Source organism: Macrobrachium nipponense, chromosome 23 (genome assembly GCF_015104395.2).
Source record: "Macrobrachium nipponense isolate FS-2020 chromosome 23, ASM1510439v2, whole genome shotgun sequence".
NCBI classification, from domain to species: domain Eukaryota; kingdom Metazoa; phylum Arthropoda; class Malacostraca; order Decapoda; family Palaemonidae; genus Macrobrachium; species Macrobrachium nipponense.
The window spans coordinates 20986419-21011697 of record NC_061090.1 but is presented as its reverse complement, the minus strand read 5'-3'; the positions used below and the strand labels follow the sequence as shown (position 1 = coordinate 21011697).

The window sequence follows — 25279 nt, the reverse complement described above, 5'->3', positions numbered from 1 at the left end:
TCAGATCTCACAAATCCAATTATAACTTAAACTAGTTTACATTGTCCTTCAAACCCCACAAATTCTATTATAACCTACATAATAATTAATCTTGCTAGCATCCAATACTACTTAATTCTTAAACATTTAAGGTTAAATACAAGTCATTATGCTTTATCAACTCAACTGAAATCACACACAATAGCAGTGTGAGCTTAAACAAAGAGAGGTAAGAATTTTCTTTAATCTTTTCAAGATTCAAGTTAAAATATGTTAAGCATAAGTGAAAATCATGACCTGTACAGCTCTAGGAAAGGACGGGTTCTTCCTTGTCAACTGAAAGGTCTCGGGTACTATGCCTTCCACCCTAGTATGTTATTGACATAGACCCTAATAATATACTCAAAACAAATTACTATCAATTCACTGCTTGTTATTGCATAAATATATGTATCTGCTATTTGTGCTTACAAAGGCTTAGACTAGAAGATGTAATAAGTTGACCTTTATACAAATAGAATTAGATAGGTGTTTAATTTTAACATAACTAACAAATAATTTAACTGAACCACTAGGGAAAATTCATAGACTCCATATAGCTGCTTTAAAGATATAGTTCAAGTAAATACATAGTGCAATAGAGTAGAATTGAAGAATGTGGACAGCCAATGAAGAGAGAGAGCTGAGGGAACCAAGGAACTATAAAAAACACAAAGTAGTGCATCTGGAAGATGAAGGAAATACTGCAGAGCACTTTTAATGCTGCTACAGTGAACCAAGTAAGGCATACTGTAGGCATAAGTAGTTGTTGTTCAGCAAGGGTTTTCCATGAAAATGATTTGTGGCAAATCTGCAGAAGGGTTCTTCTTCAATTTAAGGGAGGTTCTGATTATGGAGTAAGTTAAGAAAATTATTGCTTTTGTGTATGATATGTAATTCATCTTATACACATCATCAGTTTTACACTACCTTGCCCAGTTTCACTGTAAGCCTTTCAGATTCAGTTAATGTTAGTCAACTTTCAACAATAAAATACACCGTGGTCCCTCCGTATTCGTGGGGGATGCATACCAGACCCCCCCACGAATAGTTAGAACCCACGAATTTGGAACCCCTATTAAAAATGCTTAAAATAGCCTGTTATGTTAGTTAAAACTCAAGAAAAACCTAGTAAAAATATTATACCTTTTTTTAATAGTTTTATCACAAAAAGTGCATTTTAAGGTGAAATTGATTTAAAAAAAACCAAGATTTTTGGATATTTTTTATAGGAAAATGCCGCGAATAGGCAAATTTCCCGCGAATAATGGGCTGATATGTTCCAGAGAGAAATCCGCAAATGCGTGAGTCTGCAAATCTAGAGAATGCAAATATGGGGGACCCACTGTATTACAAATATTTTGTGTTAGGCATCCTCTTTATGACTTTCACAGCTTTTATAGGGAAACACCCAACCAAAACAATTATTGTATACTAATAACAGACTGGAACTTTTAATAATGGCTAAGTATACTATGACAAAAACTTTTAAAAGCTATTCTGTAACTATAAATAGCTGGAATTGACTATAAGTGCATTGTAATTTTCAAAATACAGTACAGTATTGTGTGTTTCATATGTTTACAATGATATTACATTTTGTTTTTCTTCCTCCACTAGTGAGACAAGAAAGTAAGCATGCAACGGATTTGTAGAGATGGACGTGTCATGACAGTATTTCAACAGATCTTGTTCCTCGCCCAAAAGAAGTCATAGTGTACGACATATCAGATCCTGTTTATCGCTCAGAATACCCTCGGAAAGGTGAATCATGTGAACAAATTTTTGTATAGAACTCCTTAATTCAGAACTTCTTTTATTATTATTGCTTAATGATTGATTTGCATACATGCTGTATGCAAACTGTAGTCTCATGAATTTTTAAGTGCCTTAGATGCAAGCTGTGTTGATTAATTCACTCTAGGTACTATTTAGGAAATTTGAGAAGTCACTCGGTAAAAGAAGTCAGTTACTCCAGTTGCTCCATGTCTTATGTACTGTTGTTGATTCCTTCATCTTATGTTCCACAGGAGATATAGTAAAATTTCTCAGCCTTGAATTTCTGTTCTGTCTTCATTTACCCATCACGTACCCTATTTGTCATGCTTACTTGTGTATCACCAGCACAAGTATAAAATATAAATTAGTCAAAATAATTTCTTCCAGATATCATCAGTGACTCATGATTTGTGTTGCAAAGTACAGCACATTTCCTAGAAGGTCATAAGGATTGAATATCATGATAATTTTTTAAGCAAAATGCGAAAAATTGTTAGGTAGGTTGAACTACAATACCTTTTTTATTCCAGAGTATCGCCCTACTATTTTGGCTCTAAGGAAAGGAAACATCCTCACACGGCAAGACATGTTTACAGGTGAAACGTATGATAGCACTTACTTAGGAGAAATGAAGGCAGCTTCAATGAGTTCTAGTTTTATGCAAGATTTGTTGATTATCAAGTCTGCAAAACTCACCTTTGACACTGGAAATGAACGAGAGTACTTTTTTCATTTTAAAGTCTTTCAGATGCATCCATTTGGTCTCATTTCATCATTTAGAATTGATGGCTCAGTTTTTCCAGGTTAGTTATAATTTTCTGTTTTTAATCCTATGTCTTTATATTTTAATGCATGGTAGTAAAGATTCTCATCATGGGATACAAGTGTGTTGATACCAGACACTATTTTGTTACATAGCCTACATTTTTGTATATGTGACTTACCCAGTAATTATACCGCTTGGAGTTTCTTACTTAGTGGCAGTCTAATTAATTAAAATTTTATGGGTTAGCGCTCGATGGCTCAGTGTAGGTATACAGTGCCATCCTCGTACGGCAATAGTGCTAGGAACAACTGAGCTAATCACGTCATTTTGTTTTCTGCTTCACTCAGTGAAACATCGGGTGCTTACAGCAGCTTGTTCTTGTTTTCCAGTTATATCACCGGATTTTGGTAGTGTTACAACCACCAGAAACGAATCACAGCCCTCGAGCAGGATGAGTCATGTCTTTTGGTTTATTTTTGGTTTCGAGGAATTAGAACAATTTATTTTATCCAGATACTTGCAGTCTCTGGTAATAATAATGGCCTTATAATAGTTCTTGAATGGATCACTATTTAAGTAGATCAAATACTTTTGCATATATCTTTTTACTTACAAGGCGTAATGTAAGTCGTCGGTTAAGAATTGCCTTTAGTAACTAATCTTGATGTTAGTCATTCCTTTAGGCCAAACTTTCGTTTTTAGAAATTGTTTATCGGCCATGAGCTAATAGCAAGACACTGTGCCGGTAACAGTTACCTTAGAACAATCCATTTAAGCTTGTGATTGTTTACCCGACATAGGCTGTTGTCAAGCCGAAGGCTGATGATTACCTTAAGTAATTCTAGAATGTTATCCATTCTTTTATCCCAAAATCTTCGGAAAGGAGGGAGAAGCAGCCGGCTTTCTTCGCTGCTTCTCCCTGTTTTCGGAATCATTCAGTCTTCAACTTTTTAGTCTAGTAGGTGTTTTTTAAATTGCTTTGCTTTTATGTATTTTTTTGTATATTTGTTGAGACTCTTAGTCAAAGTTATGTTCCATATATTTTTAATTTGTTTGTTTCTCTTTTAGCCTTGATGATGTAACTATGTGTTACAAAATGCATCGGTGACAAATGAATCACCTGATGACTGGCTATCTCCTTGTCACCCTGTCTTTCTATACAGCAGTCCCCGGTTACGACGTTCCGAGGTTAAGGCGGTTTTCAATTATATTCATCAGAAATTATTTCCAGGGTTACGACACCTACAACACTCATCTGGCAGAAGAAATGTGACACCAAAAATGCAAAATAATCAATATTTGAAGGTTTTTTATGCAAAATGCAATGAGAATGCAGTTTACATAGTTTTGAATGCACCCAAAGCATTAAAAGTAAGGTTTTGTACATGAACTTTCCTGTCAGACATATACTTAGCATACATCTCTGACGTCACGACAGAATTCAAAACTCGCGGCAAACGCGACAGGTAGGTCAGGTGATCTACCTTACCCGCCGCTGGGAAGCGGGTGTAAGAACCAACATACCTTTCTTGCCAGATTTTTTCTGTCGTCGTGTCGACTACACCTGTTGTCGTACCTCTTGACAGTTGGATTCTTTGCTCGTTTTTGCCCTGGATTGTTTCTACGGACTTTTGGTGAAGTACCTGATCTTTTGGCCTGGCATTCGCGATTTGTGGACCGTTATTTGACTTTTCTTTGGATTTTTCTTTGGATTCATGATGTCTGATGTTGATACTAAGAAAACTGCTATGTTCAGAGTTTGTTGTATGACTGAGTGTAAGGTGAGGCTACCGAAAGCTGCGGTAGACCCTCACACAGTATGTTTGAAGTGTAGAGGGAATGAATGCACCTTTAATAACCCTTGTAACGAATGTGAAAAGCTGAATGAAGATGAATGGAAGTCTTTGTCTTCCTACTTGAGGAAGCTTGAAAAAGATAAAGTTAGGAAAGCTTCTTCCAGGAGCAGTAGTAAATCTCGTATTAGCGAGTTGGATGTAGATAATCCTATTTTAGAAGTAGCTCCTTTGTCAGTTTCAGCTCCTGCTCCCTGCATCGAAGCCGAAGATGCGCCTTCGGAAGTGGCTTCCATGAAAGCCACCATTCGCAGCATGGAGAGGAAAATTAAACATTTGGAAGGTAAGAGTGATTCTAATAGTGAATTGTGCAGTGATCCCAGTGCAGTGGAGGGTGCGTCTGATCGGCTCCCTAATGCTTCCAGGCCTGACCCTCTTCCAGACTCCCAGTCCCAGTGGAGGAGGAAAGTCGAAAGCCGCAGGAAGGCTAGGGAGCATCCCCACCGGTCAGGCGTCCCCTCGGTAGCGCCTGTTGCTCGTTCCCAGGCTACCTTGGATCGCGCCAAGAGAGAAGTCTTGCGCAAATGCTTCTCGTCTTCGCCTTCGCCCTCTCCTAAACGAGGATGGAGCTCTTCGGAAGCCTCGCGCCCTTCGAAGAGAGCCTGGAACACTCCCTGTGCCCTTCCCTCCAGCCCTGAAGTTTTTTCGGAAGAGCCTGAGGTGGAAGCGAAGAAACGGAAGAGATCTCTTGAGTATCGTTCCCTGAGCAGAGATCGAGCCTCGTCACCTGTTCAAGACTTTGGAAAATCTCCTGCAAGGGTGTTGGCTAGTCTTCAGGCACAGATTTCGGCTCTGGCTGACTCTCTTTGCGTGACTTCTCGTCGTAGGAAGGACGTCTCGCTGCCTGTAAAGAAGTCCAGGCTCCCCTCTCCCGACTCTCGCTATGCGACGGAAGCGGCTCACTCTTCTGGGCGTTCGGAGTCTCGCAGTGGAGGAATTTTCTTCTTCGTGGGACAAGAAATCCCGGCTTCGTCCAAGCGTCAGTCGCCTGACAGACAGGATTCCTTTGTGTCTCCTTCGGACAAGGAGCAGGCTTCTCGTAGGAGATCTTCGCCCTACAGACGCTCTTCTCGAGACAGAATCTCTCCCCTTAATAGGCAACAAGAGCCTAGTAGGCGCTACTCGCCTCATAGCCGCACCTCGTCTCGCCTCCACTCTCCTGTTGATAAGCGCCCTAAATCGGACAGGCGCTCTTCGCTGGACAGGCGTCAAGAGCTTGTTAGGCGCGTTTCTCCTGGCAGGCGCTCTTCTCCTGACTTTCACTCTCCTCGAGTCAGGGCGGCGCCGAGATCCTAGCAGGCGCTTCTTTCCCTATGATAGGCGGCCGTCACCTAGTAGATAGGCGCGCGTCGACCAGAGATCCTCTCTCCTCGGTTCAGGCGCCAAGAGCCTGGTAGCCGCTTCTCGTATGGCAGGCGCTGTTCGCCTGGTAGCCGCTCTCCTTTGGATAGGCGCCAAGAGCCTGATAGAAGTTTTTCTTCAAACAGGCGCTCTGCTCCTGACAGCCGCCTTTACTCCTGTTAGGCTCCAAGAATCTGGAAAACGCACTCCTCCAGACAAGAAGGATTTTGCAAGTAGGCAAGTTTCTGAAGCTTTGTCTCCAAGACGTAAACGTCTTACTTCCTCTAGAGACTTTTATAAGGATAATCGCGCCTCTAAGGATCATGAGGGTTCTTCAGCTCAGGAAGAACAGGATCCCTCAGAAGAAGAAGGACCAAAAGACTCCTCTGTTTCCTCCTATGGCTCCTCCTTCTCCTCTTTCTTTATTCTCCACTTCGAAGACTTCGAAGGTTTCGTCTTGTGTAAGGATGAAACCTACTGTTTCCATGAAGAAGGCGCTTAGAGGTTTTGGGGAATGGCTCCTTTCTAAGGAAGAGAAAGGGAAGACTGTTTTCTCTTTCCCTCTGTCTAAACTGACTGGCAGATTAGGATTCTGGTACGAATCGGGCGAACCTTTAGGCCTCGACTCTCCCTTCGTCTCGGGACTCGGACTTCTCTTCATTGGTGGATTCTGCTCGGTCGATCCGCCCTCCATGTTTCAGCCAAGACCTACGTGGGGGGATGAACGAACTTGACCACCACTGATCGGGAATGTTCCGAGTCCTGGAAGTTTTCAACTTCCTTGATTGGTCTTTAGGAGTTCTGGCTAATAAGACCCAGACCCCGGAATCACTGTCTCCTGAAGATCTTAACTGCGTCCTCACTTGCATGGACAAAGCAGTGAGAGACGGCTCGAGTGGAAGTCCTCCTCACTGTTTGGAGCTGGAGTTATTAAGAATCGGTCAGTCTACTGTTCGTTTCTCACTAAGGCAGTTTCACATGCACAAAGGGCCTCTCTTATGTATGCTCAACTCTCTCCTCTTCTTTTCCCCAAGAAAATTATTCAGGATGTCTCGAGTGCCCTTTCAGCTAAGGCTACTCAGGACATGTTAGCCCAGGCGGCCAGGAAACCTCGCTCTGTCTTCCAACCCAAGGCCAAGAAAGAGACTCCTCTGAGGCAGGAGCCCTTTCGAGGAGGACCCGCTGTCAGAGGTTCTTCAACCAGAGGAACTAGACCTTTTAAAAGAGAGGTAAAACCTTCTCTAGGTCAGTCAGAGGGAAGAAATAGCGATCAAGGACTCCAGACATCAGTGGTGCCAGACTACTGAAATTTGCCAACGTTTCTGGGCCCACAAAGGGCAGACAATTGGTCCCTATCGATTGTCAGCAAGGATACCTCATTCCCTTCTCGTCAAGACCACCATTGACGACAACTCCGAGGGAGTTGGTGGCCAAGTACAAGGACCCCATCATGAATCAAGCCCTTTCTCTAGCAGTAGATCTCATGCTAGAGAAGGAGGCTATAGAACTAGTGAAAGATCCCCGCTCTGCGGGTTTTTTACAACAGACTATTCCTAGTTCCGAAGAACTCAGGAGGGTTGGAGACCGGTTTTGGATGTAAGCGCCCTGAACGTCTTTGTGGAAAAGAGGAAGTTCGCCATGGAGACAACTTCCTCAGTGTTAGCGGCTCTTCGTCCAGGGGACTGGATGGTGTCACTAGACCTTCAGGACGCTTACTTTCATGTGCCGATCCATCCTTCTTCACGGAAGTATCTGCGATGCATGATGGGAGGAAACATCTTCCAATTCAAGGCCTTGTGCTTCGGCCTGTCGACTGCACCCCAAGTTTCACGGGGGGTTTAATGAAAAAACGTGGCGCAGTGGCTACATTTGGAGGGAGTGAGGGTGTCTCTTATCTCGACGACTGGCTAATCAGAGCAGAGTCTCAAGAAAGATGTCTGGAGGACCTTCAAAAGACCCTTACATTGGCAAGTTCTCTGGGACTTCTGGTGAACTTCCAGAAGTCTCAATTAATCCCCAGTCAGAGCGGATCTATCTGGGGATTCGGATAGCTTCTCTGGCTTTTTGGGCTTTTCCGTCGCCAGAGAGGATAGCTCGTTGCTACGAGAAACTAACGACCTTCCTAGAGAAAGATGCATGCACAGCGAGGGAGTGGATGAGTCTGCTGGGGACACTCTCCTCGTTGGAGCAATTCGTTTCTCTAGGAAGGTTGCATCTCAGGCCTCTACAGTTCTTCCTATACCAGAACTGGAGGCGTCTCTCCCTAGATCTGGAGTTCTCCTTCAAGATCTCAAGGGGAATCAAGAGGGACCTTCGGTGGTGGAACAACCCACTTCGTTTTGTGGAAGGAATGTCTCTTTACATGCCGAACCCCACCACCATGTTGTTTTCCGACGCGTCTGGAAGCAGGTTGGGGAGCGACGCTCGGGACAAGAGAAGTGTCAGGCACCTGGAAGGGGGATCAGGGGTCCTGGCACATCAACAAGAAAGAGTTGATGGCAGTCTGGATGGCATTGAAAGCCTTCGAGCCCCACGTCCAAAATGCAGTGGTTCAGATAAATTCGGACAACACAACAGCCTTGGCGTACATCAAAAAACCGGGGGAGGGGGGGGACACACTCCTTCTCCCTGTACGAAGCAGCAAAGATTCTTTCTGCTGTGGTCTCAAACAAGGAAGATCAGTCTCTCACCAGATTCGTACAGGGAGAAAGGAACGTCAGGGCCGATCTCCTGAGCAGGAAGAATCAGCTCCCCTGCCTTCCGAGTGGACCCTCCACTCAGAGGTATGCCAAGACCTGTGGAGAAGATGGGGCAGGCCTCACATCGACCTCTTTGCAACAGCAAGGAACGCAAGGATCGAACTTTACTGCTCCCCGATCTCAGACCCAGGAGCAGTATCAGTGGATGCGTTTCTCCTAGATTGGACAGGTCTAGATGTCTACGCCTTTCCCCCCTTCAAAGTACTGGGACAAACCCTCAAGAAATTTGCTATCTCGGAGATGGCAAGAATGACGCTAGTAGCTCCGTTCTGGCCCGCCCAAGATTGGTTCACAGAGGTACTGGAAATGGTTGGCGTACTTTCCAAGAGCAATTCCACAAAGCAAAGATTTGCTCAGACAACCCCACTTTGACAGGTTATCACAGAAACCTCCCCGCTCTCCACTGACTGGCTTTCGACTGTCAAAAGTCTTGTCAGAGCGAAGGGGTTTTCGACAAAAGCTGCTAAGGCTATCGCCTCAGCTAGAAGAGACCTTCGACCCTTAAAGTCTACCAGTCGAAGTGGGACGTCTTTCGCCGGTGGTGCAGGAACCAGAAGTTTTCCTCTTCCAGTACCTCTGTGACTCAGATAGCAGATTTCTTAGTTTTCCTCAGAGAAAAAATGCGGTTTGGCAGTATCTACTATCAAAGGATACCGGAGCATGCTGGCTGCAGTGTTCAGACATAGGACTTAGATCTTTCGAATGACAAAGATCTGCATGATCTATTAAGATCTTTCGAAACTTCCAAGAAAACTTCGAACATAGTTCCAAGTTGGAATCTGGACGTGGTTCTTCGTTTCCTGAGGTCCTCTAGGTTTGAGCCACCACATTTAGCCTCCTTCAAAGATCTTACGAGGAAAGCTCTATTTCCTCATGGCTCTAGCATCCGCTAAAAGGGTTAGTGAGATTCATGCCCTAGAAGGAAGGGTAGGTTCAAAGGAGATTCCGTGGTTTGTTCCTTCCTTCCTTCGTTTTTAGCAAAGAATGAGAACCCCTCAAATCCTTGGCCAAGGAGCTTTGAGGTTCGTGGATTATCTGCCCTAGTAGGGGAAGAACCCGAAAGAACTCTTTGCCCTGTTAGGAGTTTAAGATTTACTACCTTCAGAAGAAGAAAACCCTTAAGGGCATTGAGGACAGACTATGGTGCTGCTGTAAAGGACCCCAGCAGACCATTGTCGAAAAATGCGCTGTCTTTCTTCATTAGAAGTCTTGTGAAAGAAGCACATAGATCTTGTTAATGAAGAACATTTCAAGCTCCTAAAAGTCAAGGCTCATGAAGTGAGAGCCATTGCCACTTCCTTGGCCTTTAATAAGAATATGTCTCTTCAGAATCTGATGAAAACTACATTCTGGAGATGTAATTCAGTATTCGCCAACACTACCTAAAAAGACGTCCAGTATTGACGTATGACGATGTGCTTTCGCATTAGGCCCGTTACGTATCAGCGGATTCGGTGGGCTGGGGCAGGGAGCTTGGAAATTAAAATCCTTATAGTTTTTTCCCTTGTTTTTTGGTAATTGAGTTCATATGGTTGTATGAAAAATGATGCAGGTAGGCATCTTTTTTTCGTTTCGTAATACTAATAACTTTAGTTTGGTTAGGTGATCGGATTTGGTTTGAAGCTCCCTGCGTTGGTAGTGGACAGGTTCTGTCATAGAAGAGGGCGAACCCCCATTGACATGATCCGACTTGGATTCTACTAAGTAAGCGGATATCAAGTCCCGTTAGTAGACCAAAGAGTATTTTTCAGCTGTAGGTCACGCCCTCGCTGTAAGTCTCTTGTATGGCTATGCAGACTAATAGACAGTATCTATGAAGTCTTCAGCCTAAACAGGTAAGAACCAAGGTTATTTTTATCCTACAACAGGTGTTGTTAACCTTTTCTTTGTTATTTTCTGTCTTGTACCCTCCACCAAGGGTGTCAATCAGCTAAGTATATTTTCTGACAGGAAAGTTCATGTACAAAAATGATATTTGTTATTTTACAATAAAGTTTTGTACATACTTACCTGGCAGACATATACGATTGATGGCCCGCCAGCCTCCCCTCAGGAGACAGGTATAAGAGAGAAAAACAAAAAATCTGGCAAGAAAGGTATGTTGGTTCTTACACCTGCTTCCCAGCGGCGGGTAAGGTAGATCACCTGACCTACCTGTCTCGTTTGCTGCGAGTTTTGAATTCTGTCGTGACGTCGAGACGTAAGCTAAGTATATGTCTGCAGGTAAGTATGTACAAAACTTTATTGTAAAATAACAATATCATTTTTCTTAGGATTTTTGATGTTCCGGCTTATGACGATTTTCGGGTTACAACACGTCTCAAGAACGGAACCCCCGTCATAACCCGGGGACTGCCTGTATATATGAGAGAGAGAGAGGAGAGAGAGAGAGAGAGAGAGAGAGAGAGAGAGAGAGAGAGAGAGATCCTAATGGTGAATGTAAAAGTAGGTAGCAATTATCTTAAGAAAGATCAAAAAGAGGGTTTAACTTAAGTTTCCTCGGAAACAACAAAGCTCTGGACAGCGCGTCATGAGGAAAATTACATTGGCTGGAGTCGCAGTCATGTATTATACTTCTTTCTATTGTCAATTATTGCAAATGAAATTATACAAATGTCTTGTTACAAGTTATGATGATAGTTTGCACTCTTTCTTTTGATCTTGTCGTATCTTTAAGTCCAATTACCCTAAGGGGATTTACCATTGATATTGGAGAGTAGATCAAACCAAGATTACTATTGCTCCTAATGCACAGATTAGAAGGAATAAAAGGAGTCACTTCCCAACGAGTACAATTGGCAGCATGGGAGGAAACACCCTAAAACGGACTAGAAGGTTTGGAAATAGTATAGCGCCTAAGGCGTTTCACTTCACCTAGTAAGCGACCTCTTGCTTTCGATAGCCAATCCTCTCCCAGGCTTTCGCACCAGGTGTGTGGACTTGCTTGCCTTCTCATATACACTCTTAAAGGTGGAAGTACCAACTTGTCCCTTGAAGAGGAAGTGGCTGAGAGCTCTGATCCTGCTTTGGCGTTTTGGATGGATGCCAGGTTTGGGTGCTCGGATCTCTCTAGTGTCTGAGGAGCTGGTAGTTTGGCACTAGCTGTTGGATGCCCGATGACAGTCTCCTCGTTCATCTTCATCGACACTACAGTATCTTTTGTTTGCTCCTGTCCTACCACTTGATTAGGACATTACTTAAGTTGTGCAGTAAACTCCGTATAAACTTCTTCGTGAGGTTTTCAATTGCGGAGAAGACAGATGCGTGGTGAGACGTGGCAAGTTCTAGCCATCTTTTGGCGCATTCAACTCCACCCAACTATTGTGTTCCCACGATCTAACCTGTTGTAGATAGAGAAGGCTCTGGTTGGTCCGTGAGAGCCCTTACTCTCCCTTCTGGAAGTGTTTTTTGCTGAGGCGAATACGTTTTTCCTAAGTCCGTACTTTGCTATCACCCTGCAAGTTGATGACCACGCACGTTATTGCCTCCTCCTGCTAGTTCTGAGAAGAGTTGGCTAGAACGGTCAATCCTCTCTTATTTTCCACCTACTTCCTGGGTTACACCGTGGTGGATGAGGAAATGATAAGAACTCTACAGAGTGTACTCCCCAGAGTTTGGATTTGAGTGCCTGTGTTCCTGGTTCTATCTTAGGAAATCACCGGAGGTACGTTCATTTGTTTGTGGGTGGGAACAACCAGTTCAGCATTGGACTAGTCGTCTTCGGTGTCCTGTTTATCGCTGTAGAAACCATCCTTCGGGATAGCATCACATTCACTCTCTTCATCAGAAGAATAAAGGATATCTGGTCCTCCAGGTCATTCTTTTTCCCTCCTTTCAAAGGGCGAAGAAGAATTAGGTGGGCGTTCTATCACCAATAGCCTATGATTATACTTGTACAGGTAGTCCCCGGGTTATGATGGGTTCGGCTTACGACGTTACGAGGTTAAGGCGCTTTTCAATTATATATTCATCAGAAATTATTTCCAGGGTTACGACGCCTACAAAGCTGATCTGGCAGAAGAAATATGACACCAAAAATGCAAAATAATCAATATTTGAAGGATTTTTTTTATGCAAAATGCAATAAGAATGCAGTTTACATAGTTTTGAATGCACCCAAAGGATTAAAAGTAAGGTTTTCTTAGGATTTTTTATGATGTTCCGGCTTACGACAATTTTCGGGTTACAATGCGTCTCAAGAACGGAACCCCCATCGTAACCCGGGGACTGCCTGTATATTCTTGCGGCAAGCTTCTGTTATCAGTTTCACAGTGTGAGTGATAGAAGCACACCGGTAAGTTAGTCCTAGTGTGTGACTGAGACAAATAGTACCTTATTGTAACCAGAGTTGCTCGTAATAACCTGAAACCTAGGACAGCCTTTTGTGGCCCCCAAAAGTTTCTGGTTGGGACTCTTGAGACATCTAGTGGTTTTTGTTAGGCAACAACACACGGTTTGGTATTGTTTGTTTGTTTGTATGGTGTTTTTACATTGCATGAACCAGTGGTGCAGCACGGGACCAACGGCTTCACATGACTTCCGAACCACGTCGAGATTGAACTTCTATCACCAGAAATACACATCTCTCACTTCTCAGTGGAATGGCCGGGAATCGAACCTGTGACCACAGGTTTGGTATTATCACTAAACGAGGATTGCTGTCCCTCGTGTATCGATTAACTTGCAGTTGCTCAAGTGTATCTGTTGTGCACTCGATAGCTATATAAGACGAACGCATGCCAAGAGGAAATGTACTACCGGGCAACTCAGCCCACGGAGTCGAATTGAGTGCCTGGCTGCTCACTGAGAGCTTGTTCATCCTAGTTTGTTTTTTCTCTGTTGACTCAATACCTAACTCGTATCTCTGCCCAAGCATTACAGACGTATGTCTCTGGTTGGCTTTAGATTCTTGCTTATGGTTCCTGTTTTGGGCTCCTCAATTACCATTGCAAGAATCATCAGACAGAGTTATGTCTCATTAGATTCTGCATTGTCTTTCTGTTTACCCTGTGGCATAAGGCCAGTGTCATCTCAAACAACAACTGTTTACCCCACGGTACAACAGAAATCTTGATCTTCAACTTCGTCGCAATGAACGCATAGACCACTGCGATGATTCAGAATGATTGATCAGACAAATACAGCAGTTTTTAGTCTTATATTTTCTCTTAATTTGTAAAAGCATTCAATTAATAGTTGTTAACCACAATTTGGAGTGAACATTAGAAGACTTCGCCTGCCCTGATAGCTCTGCTTCCAGGGTAAACAGAAGAGCTACTCCTGAACCAACCTTTGCAGTGACAAGAACGTTCATCAAGCAGTACATTCCTGTTTGTTTACACGACTAAAGACTTGCAGCCTTCATTGCAACAGGAATCAGAGGACTATCCATACCCTAGGAAATTAAAGTAAGAACTCGTCTCTTCCTTTGTCTAAACGTATGGTCTTCCATTTTATATGGGCTTCATGTTTGAGACACACACAGCGTTGTGGAGTGTCTGTTGGGACCAAAGCTCAGGACATAAGAACAGCCTCTTCCTCCTTAGTTTTCAGTCATTTGTTGCGCTTTAAGCCCATTCTGCTATCGATTTACTTGAGGCATAAACGATCTTTGCTTATCATATTTGTTTTCTTTTTTATGTAAGTTAAAAAATTTGTTTTTTCAAAACCTCGAGACCCATTGTTAGTACTGGCATGACATCGCGGAAGGAAGCATAAGATGTTCTCCTATTATCTCTTCACCTTTTCAGTAAGGTGCTGAGTTTTGGAGAAGCCAAGGGGTACAGTGCACCTGGAGCACCCACCACTCTCAGTGGATGGGTCATGATGGTTTTTCAGTGTAGGTGTCAGTGTTTTCTGGTTGTTTTAATTTGGTGCTGCACCCTGGGCAAGTGTGGGCACCTATCATACTTTGCTAGCCATAGGGACCTTTCCCTCACTGCTAAATTCCCCTTAAGTAGGAGGCGACCCTTGGCTTTACTGCCACGCCACTACGAGTTAAGATGAGCACCAACCAGAGGCAGTATTCATCTGCGTAGCTCTCTTGATTGATAGGAACGATAAGCATTGTTTTTCCAATGCTAGCAACTTTTCTATTTCAAATTCATTACATAATTTAATGTTTTGAAGTAGAATATGTTCATGATCCCACCTCCATTCAATGTGGAATCAGCAATATAGTTACTGGGTAAGTCACATATACAGGCAGTCCCTGGGTTACGAGGGTCTGTTTTTTTGATGAAAAATGCCATAAGAATGCAGTTTACATAGTTTTCAATGCAACCAAAGCATTAAAAGTAAGGTTTTCTTAAGCTTTTTGATGATGTTTCGGCTTACGACGATTTTTCGTCTTACGACGCGTCTCAGAAAACGAACCCCTGTCCGTAACCCGGGGACTGCCTGTACAAAAATGTTATCTTCTTCTTGTGATCTCCTTGAAATCTTGAAGCATGAGAAGGCTCCATGTTCACAATAGCGCCCGGAAATTCCACACGCAACAGATTCAAAACAAGAGGGGGCAAACTAAACCTGCTTTAAAAGGATGGAAGCAAAGTACGTCCTCTCTTAAAGGCAGTAAGAAAATAACTAACAGAGTCACGAGTTGAAGAGGGTTATGTGGGTGGCTCCACAGGACTTGTAACCAAGCACCGATGCCAATAGTTCCTTGTGTACACAATTTTTTAACTACTAGTTTCCAGCTGACACTAGGTTATTTACCGTAATGTTAAGACCTCAGGTTTGTTAGTTATGAAAATACAAATTGATAAAAAATTTGTCATTTGTATAATAAAGTTAGATTTTGTATTTACTTACCCACTAGTTATATGATCAGAGCCCTCCCACCTCCCCTCTGATGGACATTATGCATAAAACAGAATGATGTGATTAGCTAAGTCATTCCTAGTATTGCCGTAGGGGCCTGGCACTGTATACCTACACTGAGCCATTGAAGCGCTACCCGCGAAATTTGAATTTAGGCTGCCGTTGAGTATACAAGATCTAATTTTATTATAAAAATATAATTTTGGTTCAAATTGCTATGGACTGCATACCCCTCATTTTGGAAAAAAAATCACCCAGTCTGTCTGCTGCTTACCTCAGTTTTTTTTTTTTTTTCAAGTAAATGTGACTCAAGTGGACACCAGATCAGTCAGGGGTCCCATTCTTACCTGTCAGGTTGTTGTCCCCATTGGTACAAAATTCAGCTTGAGATGATCTTTGCGTCCAGCAATTTTAAGATCCTTTTAGAGGGAGAGGAGAGTTGAATGAAGTAACAGGTACAGTCTATCCTTTCAACAGGCTGTTTCTAGAACTAAATGACGTATTCAATTCTTTTTCTTCCTAGAATGTCACTGCAGGATGGTAAGAGGTCAGATTACGTATTGTGCAGTTTAATGTTCCTACATTTTCTTCCCCTTCTTACTTAGTGAGAGTCTGGTGGCTTACCATTAGAGTGATGTACAGAAACATCAGTCTGACTTAAGGATCCGGGCATTTGGGAGAAGCACCCAAGGGTTACAGCTTGCTTTTGACCCAGACTCAGCCTTTGCTGGTCCTCTGAACATGCTACTTCAAACAGTTTCCTCATGTTAGATTAGTAGGCCCTCATTGCTTTCTTTGGTCATGATCTTTAGTTTTATGTTCTTCAGCCTTTAAGTTAGAAACTGTTTGGATGTAGCAACTGTTGTGGCTGGTGAGCACATTCTCTACTTATTGTACATCAGGATCAGGGTTTTGACCCATACAGATATGACTCATTGTCCTTCAGAGTATTGGGTTCTTTGCTGACTTCAGTTTGACCCTTTATTCCAAGCAGCCGATTCAGAGTTTGCAGAAGCTCAAGTCTCCCTCCTGAATTGCAGTTCAGGCAATTGTAATTGATGGGTTTTTTGTAATGAAAAAATATGATTTTTAGAGGCATGTATATTTTTGTTTCATACATTCAACTTCCCTGTCAGATATATACTTAGCTATAGACTCCGTCGTCCCCGACAGAAATTCAAATTTCGCGGCACACACTACAGGTAGGTCAGGTGATCCCGCCGCCTGCCGCTGGGTGGCAGGAATAGGAACTATTACCGTTTTAAGCCAGATTTTTCTCTGTTGCGGTACTAGTAACATCGTTGCTAGTTCCTCCTGACTTGAATTTCGAATTTCATTACGCCGTTGATCTTTTGGACTGCTATTTGGTGACGTATTGGATCTTTGGTTTTGGCATACGCTATTGTGGACTGTTTTTTGGATTTGGCTTTGGAATTTCTCATAATGTCTGACGTGTCGATTTCGTTCAGAGTGTGTGAATGAGAATTGTTTTGTGAGACTGCCGAAAGCTTCGGTGGATCCTCCCACACCACTTGTAAAAATTGTTTAGAGGGAATGTGTGCTCTCAATTGAATACATGTGATGAGTGCAAGAATTTGAATGAGGAGGAATGGAAGTTGCTTAATTCCTACCTAAGAAAGTTGGAAGAGATAGGGCTAGAAAAGCCTCTTCCAAGAGTGTAAGTAGGTCGGTCTCTAACGAGCCAGTTAGCGGACTATTGCCTATTGATAACCCTATTGTTTCCTCCCATACAGCTTTACCTTCCCGATTATCGGACTCGGCAAGCTCAACATCTGAAATTGCGAGTCTGAAAGCTTCGCTTAAGCATATGGAACAAAAAATTAAAGAACTGGAAGGTAAGTGCAGTGAAAGTGTTCAGTGAAGTGGAGGGTGCGTCTGATCGGCTCTGTCTTGCTCCCAGGCCTAGACCTCTTTCAAGCTCCCAAGACAGTGGAGAAGAAATGTCGAAAGCCGCAGGGAGGTTTCAGAGAATCCCCACCAGTCAGGCGTCCCCTCGGCAGATCCTGTAGTTACGTCCCGGGCTGCCAAGGATAGTCGTTGGAAAGACGTCCTGAAACAGTGTTTTCTTCGTCTGATTCCTCATCTAAAAAAGGATGGAGTTCAGATAGATTGTCGAGACCTTCGAAGAGATCTTAGAAGTCTCCTTCATTTGACTCAAGCCCTGAAGAATTTCCGGAAGAATATCCTCCGGAAAAGAGGAAGAAGAATGTATATTCAGAAGCTTCTTCTCCTGCATCGGAAATTGGAAAGAGAGACGTAGCTACGAAGATGTTAGAGGATATGCAGATAGCCTGAAGCGGCTGAAACAAGACGTAAAGCGTCTAGGGCGCCTGAAAGCAGGCGCAAGGATTTGTACAATCCAGAATACAATTTGGATGAGTTATCGGAGTTTGAAGCGGACTTGGAGGCTCCTCTTTGGGATTTTTCTCAAGATCAATTTTCCCCTGACAGGGTCTCTAGGTGTCGCACAGGTGATCGTAGCCCCTGTCGGGAAGGAGTTGATCATGAAAAAAGGGAACGACATTTAAGGACTTCTCCTGGTAGGGACGAAAGTTGTCGCACAGGCGACCGTCGTACTTGTCAGGAGGGCCTTAGGGTAAAAGAACAACATCGGCCTTCTCCTGGCAGGGACTCAAGATGTCACACAAGCGACCGTAGCCCTTGTCAGGTTGCAGCCGGTGTTGCTGCAAGCCCTGTGGCATTCCCGAGAGAGGATTCCTCCGGGGCCCCTCGTTCACACTTCTACCAAATAAAACTCAACCGAATTGGAGGATGTTTCGGACTCTGAAGAAAACAAGGGGGCAGGTCTTTCTGATTATAAGATATTAGCAGCCCTCTTGTTAAAAAGAATTTGGAGAGTCTCGGAGTCCTGCTGCCCCTTCTTCTCCTCGGTCTTTATTTTCGAGTACGAAGGCTGCGAAGTCTTCCTCTTTCTTGAAGATGCAACCGACCATTTCAATGAAGAGGGCTTTGCAGTCGGTCGGAAATTGGCTTAAAACCAAGGAGGAGGCGGGGAAGACTGTGTTTACCTGTCCCCCTTCCAGGCTATTCAGGGAAGAGAGGATTTGGTATAGCACAGGAGAATCTATGGGACTTTCTCTTCCCTCATCTGCTGAAGCGGACTTCTCGACCTTGGTGGATTCGGCAAGGAGGCATGCACTTCCATCGGCCAAAACAAGCTGGACAATGTCTGAAATGGACCATCTCCTCAAGGGAATATTCCATGTCTTGGAAGTTTTTAACTTCCTAGATTGGTCCCTTGGGGCTTTGGCCAACAAGACTCAAGACCCTCAGTTTTTGGAACCAGAAGTCTTGCATAGTGTTTTGGCATGCATGGACAAGGCAGTGCAGGACGGATCGGCTGAAGTGGCATCCTTGTTCGGGACAGGTATTAAAGAAGAGGGCTGTCTTTGGTTATTTCTTACCAAAGCAGTCTCTCCAGTACAGAGGGCTTCTCTTTTATATGCCCCTCTGTCTAAACAGCTGTTTCCTTCTCAGTTGGTAAAGGAAATTTCTTTCCCATACGCTTACTGAGAAGGCAACACAGGATTTGCTGGTACATTCTTGCTAGAAGCCTAGGCCAGCTGCTTCTGTCTCGAAGAGGGAGCCAAGACCTGCCCAACAGCCCTTTCGAGGTAGAGCTTTTAGCCGAGCCCCAAGGAAGAGAGGAGGAGAGAAACGAGGAAGATCTTCCATTAGAGTTCCAAAGAAGAACGCAAATGAGATTCCAGTCCTCCAATCACCAGTAGGGGCCAGACTTCTGGGATTCTTGGAAGCATGGGCTTCAATGAAAGCAGATTCTTGGTCCCTGCAAGTGCTGAGGAAAGGATACCTCATCCCCTTCAAGACAGACCTCCATTGACGACGACTCCGAGGGAGCTGTCAGCGAGATACAAAGACCCTGTAAAGAGAGAGATCCTTCTTGGGTTGGTGCAGCAAATGTTGGAGAAGGAGGCCATCGAGGTAGTACAGGATCCGCACTCCCGAGGTTTTTACAATCGCCTATTTTTGGTGCCGAAAGCCTCGGGGGGGTGGAGGCCTGTCCTGGACGTGAGTGCATTGAATCGCTTCGTGGAGAAGACAAAGTTCTCCATGGAGACATCCAACTCGGTTCTCTCTGCTCTCCGTCCAGGAGATTGGATGGTCTCCCTCGACCTGCAAGATGCATACTTTCACGTCCCCCCCCCCTGCATCATTCGTCGAAGAAATATCTTCGATTCATGGTTGCAGGGAAGGATTTATCAGTTCAGGGCTTTGTGTTTCGGCCTCTCGCGGCTCTCAGGTGTTTACAGCGTTGATGAGGAACGTAGCAAGATGGCTACATCTGAAGGGGGTGAGGATATCTCTTTAACCTAGACGATTGGCTTATAAAGAGCGCAGACAAGACAAAAGTGCTTGGAGGACTTGGAGATAGCTCTTCAATTGACCAGATCTCTCGGATTGCTCGTAAACCTCGAGAAGTCTCACACAATCCCCAGTCAGACTATCGTCTATCTGGGGATTCGGATGGATTCTCGGGGTTTTTCGAGCGTATTCCATCCCAGGAAAGAATCTCGAAAGGGTTGGAAAAATCTCGTCTTCCTAGAGAAAGAACGAAGCTCAGCGAGGGAATGGCTCAGTCTTCTGGGCACTCTTTCCTCGCTGGAGCAGTTCATCTCTCTAGGGAGACTGAATCTGAGACCCTTGCAGTTCCATCTCAGAAGGGAGTTGGAATAGAAGAAAAGGAGATCTTTTGGATACCTTTCCTATAGGAGAGAGTATCAAAAACCACTTACGATGGTGGTTAGAACCACTGAGAAGAAACGAAGGAGTGTCCTTGGCCCTTCAGAACCCTCACCTAGTGTTATTCTCAGACGCTTCGGACACGGGGTGGGGAGCAACAACACTAGGGACGAAGGAAGTGTCAGGCAGTTGGACAAAAAGAACAGAAGGCCTGGCACATAAATGCAAAGGACTCTTAGCAGTGCACTTAGCACTGCAGTTTTTTCGAGAACGAAGTCAGAGGCGTGGTGGTCCAAGTCAACTCGGACAAACACCACGGCTCTGGCTTATATAAGAAAACAAGGGGGGACACACATCTTTCTCCCCACCAACTAGCAAAGGGATCTGTTGATATGGGCAGAAGAAAGAGGGATTCGACTCCTGACGAGGTTTGTTCAAGGAGGGAAGAAATATAAGAGCAGACAGATTGAGCAGGAAAAACCAGGTCCTTCCAACAGAGTGGACCCTTCATTCACAAGTCTGCTAGCAACTATGGTCTCTTTGGGGGAAGCCTCAAGTGGACCTGTTTGCAACATTCCTATCCAGGAGGATGGAGAACTTTTGCTCGTTGGGGGACGATCCCAGAGCCCTATCCATAGATGCCATGCTCATGGATTGGAAGGGCATAGACGCTTATGTGTTTCCCCCCCATTCAAGATGCTGGGGGAAGTAATGAGAAAGTTCGTGTCCTCGGAGGGGAATGAAGGATGACATTGATCGCTCCTTATTGGCCTGCAAGAGAATGGTTCACAGAGGTACAGGAATGGATAGTGGACTTCCCCAGATCTCTTCCCGAAAGGACAGATCTGCTCAAACAACCCCACTTCGAGAGGTATCACAGAAATATCCACGCTCTCGCTCTGACTGCCTTTCGACTATCGAAAGACTGGTCAGAGCGAGAGGCTTTTCTCGCAAAGCGGCAAAAGCAATTGCTGGAGCAAGAAGGTCCTCAACCATTCGGATATACCAATCGAAGTGGGAAGTTTTTCCGTAGATGTGTAAGGCGAAGAAGCTGTCCTCCTCCGATAACCTCTTTGACCGAAATTGCTGATTTTCTTTCGTTTTTACGAGAAGAATCTCATCTGGCAGTGTCAACCATTAAAGGTTATAAGAGCATGTTATCAGCTGTGTTCAGGAATAGGGGCCTGAACATAGAGAATAACAAAGATCTGCATGATTTAATTAGATCATTTGAAACTAAAAAATTAAGAACTTCTCTCACCCCTAGTTGGAATCTGGATGTGGTTCTCAAATACCTTATGTCGGAGAGATTTGAACCTCCCGATAAAGCTACTTTCCGGGACTTGACTAGAAAATGCATTTTCTTAATAGCTCTCGCCACTGCGAAAAGAGTGAGTGAGCTGCAAGCGCTTGACTCTAGAGTGGGTTTTAAGAAGGATTCAGCTGTATTGTCCTTTAAACCTTTATTTCTAGCAAAAAATGAAAACCCCTCGAGACCTTGGCCTAGGACTTTTGAAGTAAAAGGCCTTTCTCAATTAGTTGGGAATGAAATGGAAAGAACTTTATGTCCTGTGGAACTTTGAAGTTTTACCTGCAGAAGAAGAAGCAGTTGCAGGGTTGCAATCAGAGTTTATGGTGTGCAGTTAAAGACCCTAGAAGAGCTATGTCAAAGAATGCCTTAGCATTTTTTGTTAGGAACATCATAACTGAAGCCCACATGAGCTGTGATAGTGAGGCATATAAGACCTTAAGGGTAAAAGCACACGAAGTACGTGCAGTCACTGCATCATTGTCGTTCAACAAGAACATGTCAATGAAGAACATCTTAGCGGCCACGTATTGGAGATGTAACTCAGTGTTCGCCTCACATTACTTGAAAGATGTGAGAGTGACATATGAGAAATGCTTCTCTCTAGGACCTTATGTATCAGCGGATACAGTGCTGGGGAAAGGAGAGACTGATCCTTAATAGTAATTTTTGTCCTTATATTTTATATTGTGATTTAAAAATTATTGGAGTTGAGTTTTTTAGGTTGTTTGAAAGGTGTTTGGGGATAACGCCTTTCAATCATATTTACTAATCCACGGTTAGGATCGGGTGATCGGGATCAGTATTTTACTCCTTTATATGCCAAGAGGCATAGGTATATTGTCATGTAAGTGAATAAGACTCCAGTGACAAATTGCCATTAGGTTCTGTTGAGTAAGTGGATAAGACCCATTGACAGTCCTTTTCAAGAGTTCTCAGCCATAGGGCACACCTCGCTGAAGCTTTTGAGGCGAAGCAGACTTCTCAGCACAAGCTAAGAAATCTTCCGCCTAAACAGGTAGGAACTAGGTATTATTAATTAACTTGTATTACCTACAACATATGTTGTTTACCTATTAGGTCAGTAATTAGCTGTCTCTTGCCCTCCGCCAAAGGTGCCAATCAGCTAAGTATATATCTGACAGGGAAGTTGAATGTATGAAAATGATATTGTTATTGTACAATAAAGTTTCATACATACTTACCTGACAGATATATACGATCGTATGGCCCACCCAACCTCCCCTCAGGAGACAGGTGGAAGAGAAAAATCTGGCTTAAAACGGTAATAGTTCCTATTCCTGCCACCCAGCGGCAGGCGCGGCGGGATCACCTGACCTACCTGTAGTGTGTGCCGCGAAATTTGAATTTCTGTCGGGGACGACGGAGTCTATAGCTAAGTATATATCTGCCAGGTAAGTATGTATGAAACTTTATTGTACAATAACAATATCATTTTTACAAACCCATCATATATATGATGTCATGCTTCCCAACCCAACTTCTCTTGCAGCCATACCTAGTGTACACAGAAGTTAGGTTCTGTCTTACATGAAACTGAAAGTTCGAGGCCTATGGGTGTGCTACCCAGCGAGGAAAGAGTCATCTTTTAATAGTCAAAAAGTATTCATAAAGGCCATTTATGTATTTGGCAGTTTTAAGTGAGGGTTGGTTTTTTTCACACAGAGAAATCATTTTGGTTTTAAAGAATTCATGTTTGTTGTGTATGGGTACTGTACACACTGACTGACCACACATGAAACTTGCAGTCAACTTTGAAAACCTAATACTACATAATAATGTTAATGAAATATGTTAATTTATTTTTTCAGCCCACCCCCATAAGCATTCTTATGGTAAACTGAGGAGTGTTGAAGTTCATGATGGAATGTTGCTGGTTATGACAAAAAGAGAATTTACTTTGGTGTATGATGCCCAGAGTATCACTAAGAGGTTAGTGTATATATTTTTTGTGCAATAGTACATCATAGATACCTAATTATGTATATGCTCTAGTTTGATGTTGGTGGGGTGGGTTTGGGAGAGGAGAAAATAGTCATAGAAATCAGATTTGTTTGAGAAAACCCAAAATATAGAAGATTTTTTGTCAGAGCAGTTGGAGGCTGAGATGTAAAAGAACTTTTTTTAGATTATGACTGCATGGTTGTGACAGCAGTGTTTTGGTATCAAGGAAAAATGTCCATCACAAAACTAATAGAAAACATATAATCTTAATTAATTCCTAACAAATGATGCAAGTGCAAATCCACCCAGATAATGTGAAACTTTCCTCATTACTTTTCTTTTAAAATTGGCAAGAAATAAACATGGACATCTGGTCACAAACGATTCAGCTCTCTGCCATGTCGCTCTGCTGTTTACCTCGAAAGTGGTTGGGGTCTAGTCACCTACACTAAGTAATTGAATAGTTATTGTGAATTTTTAGTTTTTAGGCTGCCGTGGTTTGAAAAACAATAGCTTGTAATTACTAGGTAAGTATATATAAAACTACTTTATTAAAAAAATATCATTTTTAGAGGTTTTTAATTTTTGTGAATAAAGAATTGTAACCTGTGGACAGAAAACATATTTGTGATTTAATTTCTAACCAAATGGTGAAAGTATAAATTCATGCAGATCACTCAGATCTTTGGTAACCTACCTCATGATTTCTCATTTTTAAGTGGTGAGAAACAAAGGTTGGAAAAACAGGTCTAACCACTCTGTCATCTTTAACATAAGAAAACTAATTTTGTGAGACTGAGATGGGTGTTTATTCAAGAGTTTTCAATATATAACCTTTTAATTTTGTTTAAACCTAAGCAGTTCTTAAGGTCATTTTATTTTGATATGTGTACAAGATGCTAGGTGGAAATATCTCGTTTATGGTGATGTATGTGTGATCCATTTCCAAAGAAATGATTAACCTTACAAATTTATAACAGTCCCAGAAGGAATATAATACATTTGCTAAAATAATTTCATTGTTCTAAATCAGGTACTTTATTTCTGTTTATTTGTAAATGGATAATAGTTTTTATATATATATTTTTCCTTTCATTCTGACAGAGTAAGAGAGTGAAAGGTAACGAGAATAACATTGACTTCCTAACAAACCCTGAGAGAGATGAATTGGTTACTAAAGCTCCACCTCTTCTCTTTGCTACCCATGCCCACATGGACATCCTAGAGATGGGAGCTTCCCCGTGGACATACATACGGGCAGTGTGTGATAATCATCTTGAGGTAGAGTCTTTGAATAGCTTCTGTTTAAGAAATCAAGTGGTAGCATTATTTAAATAAATGTGTTTTTGTATTGTGTAATTGCTGTGCAACTTAGAATGCATTATGAATGCATATTTTTTTCATTACTGATACTATACTGTATACATATACAGTAGTACCTCGAGATACGAAAGGCTCTACTTACGAAAAACTCGAGATACGAAAGCCAATGCGAAAAATTTTACTGCTCTACATACGAAAGGTTGTTGCTGTAAAGTCCCGAGATTCGCCCGGACCACCGAGAACAATTTTAAAACTCCCGTGCCGCCAACTGAGTAAACTCACCACCATCCTTCCGCTCTCCCATTGGTTCCTGATGCTAGTCACCCCATAAGGTCCTGCTCTCCTATTGGTCAGCATCTACCCCTTGTGCTTTAAGTATTCTATTGGTAAAAGGATGCTGTAAATTGAAAAACTTATTCATGCAATACATTTAATTAAAAAAAAACATTAGGTAAAGATAGAATGAATGAATGGTTATTATACTGTTTGGTAGTTTCAGCAGTTGAAGAGAGAGAATGAAAATTTATGGCTTACTGTGTAAAGTGATTGCTTGGCGATCGTTCGATACTCGTAAGTGCTGGATGTAAAACAGACGTTTGAA

General features: G+C 42.9%; 1 protein-coding gene across 1 annotated transcript; it reads left to right on the top strand.

The window, feature by feature from the left end:
* The first annotated feature begins 1682 nt into the window (after window positions 1-1682).
* LOC135197243 (uncharacterized) lies at window positions 1683-24413 on the top strand. The gene is made up of 4 exons (XM_064224338.1): window positions 1683-1782; window positions 2328-2600; window positions 23223-23343; window positions 24389-24413. The coding sequence occupies exons 2-4, from the start codon at window positions 2384-2386 to the stop codon at window positions 24411-24413; spliced, it is 363 nt and encodes a 120-aa protein (XP_064080408.1). The 5' UTR covers window positions 1683-1782; window positions 2328-2383.
* Window positions 24414-25279: the final 866 nt, after the last annotated feature.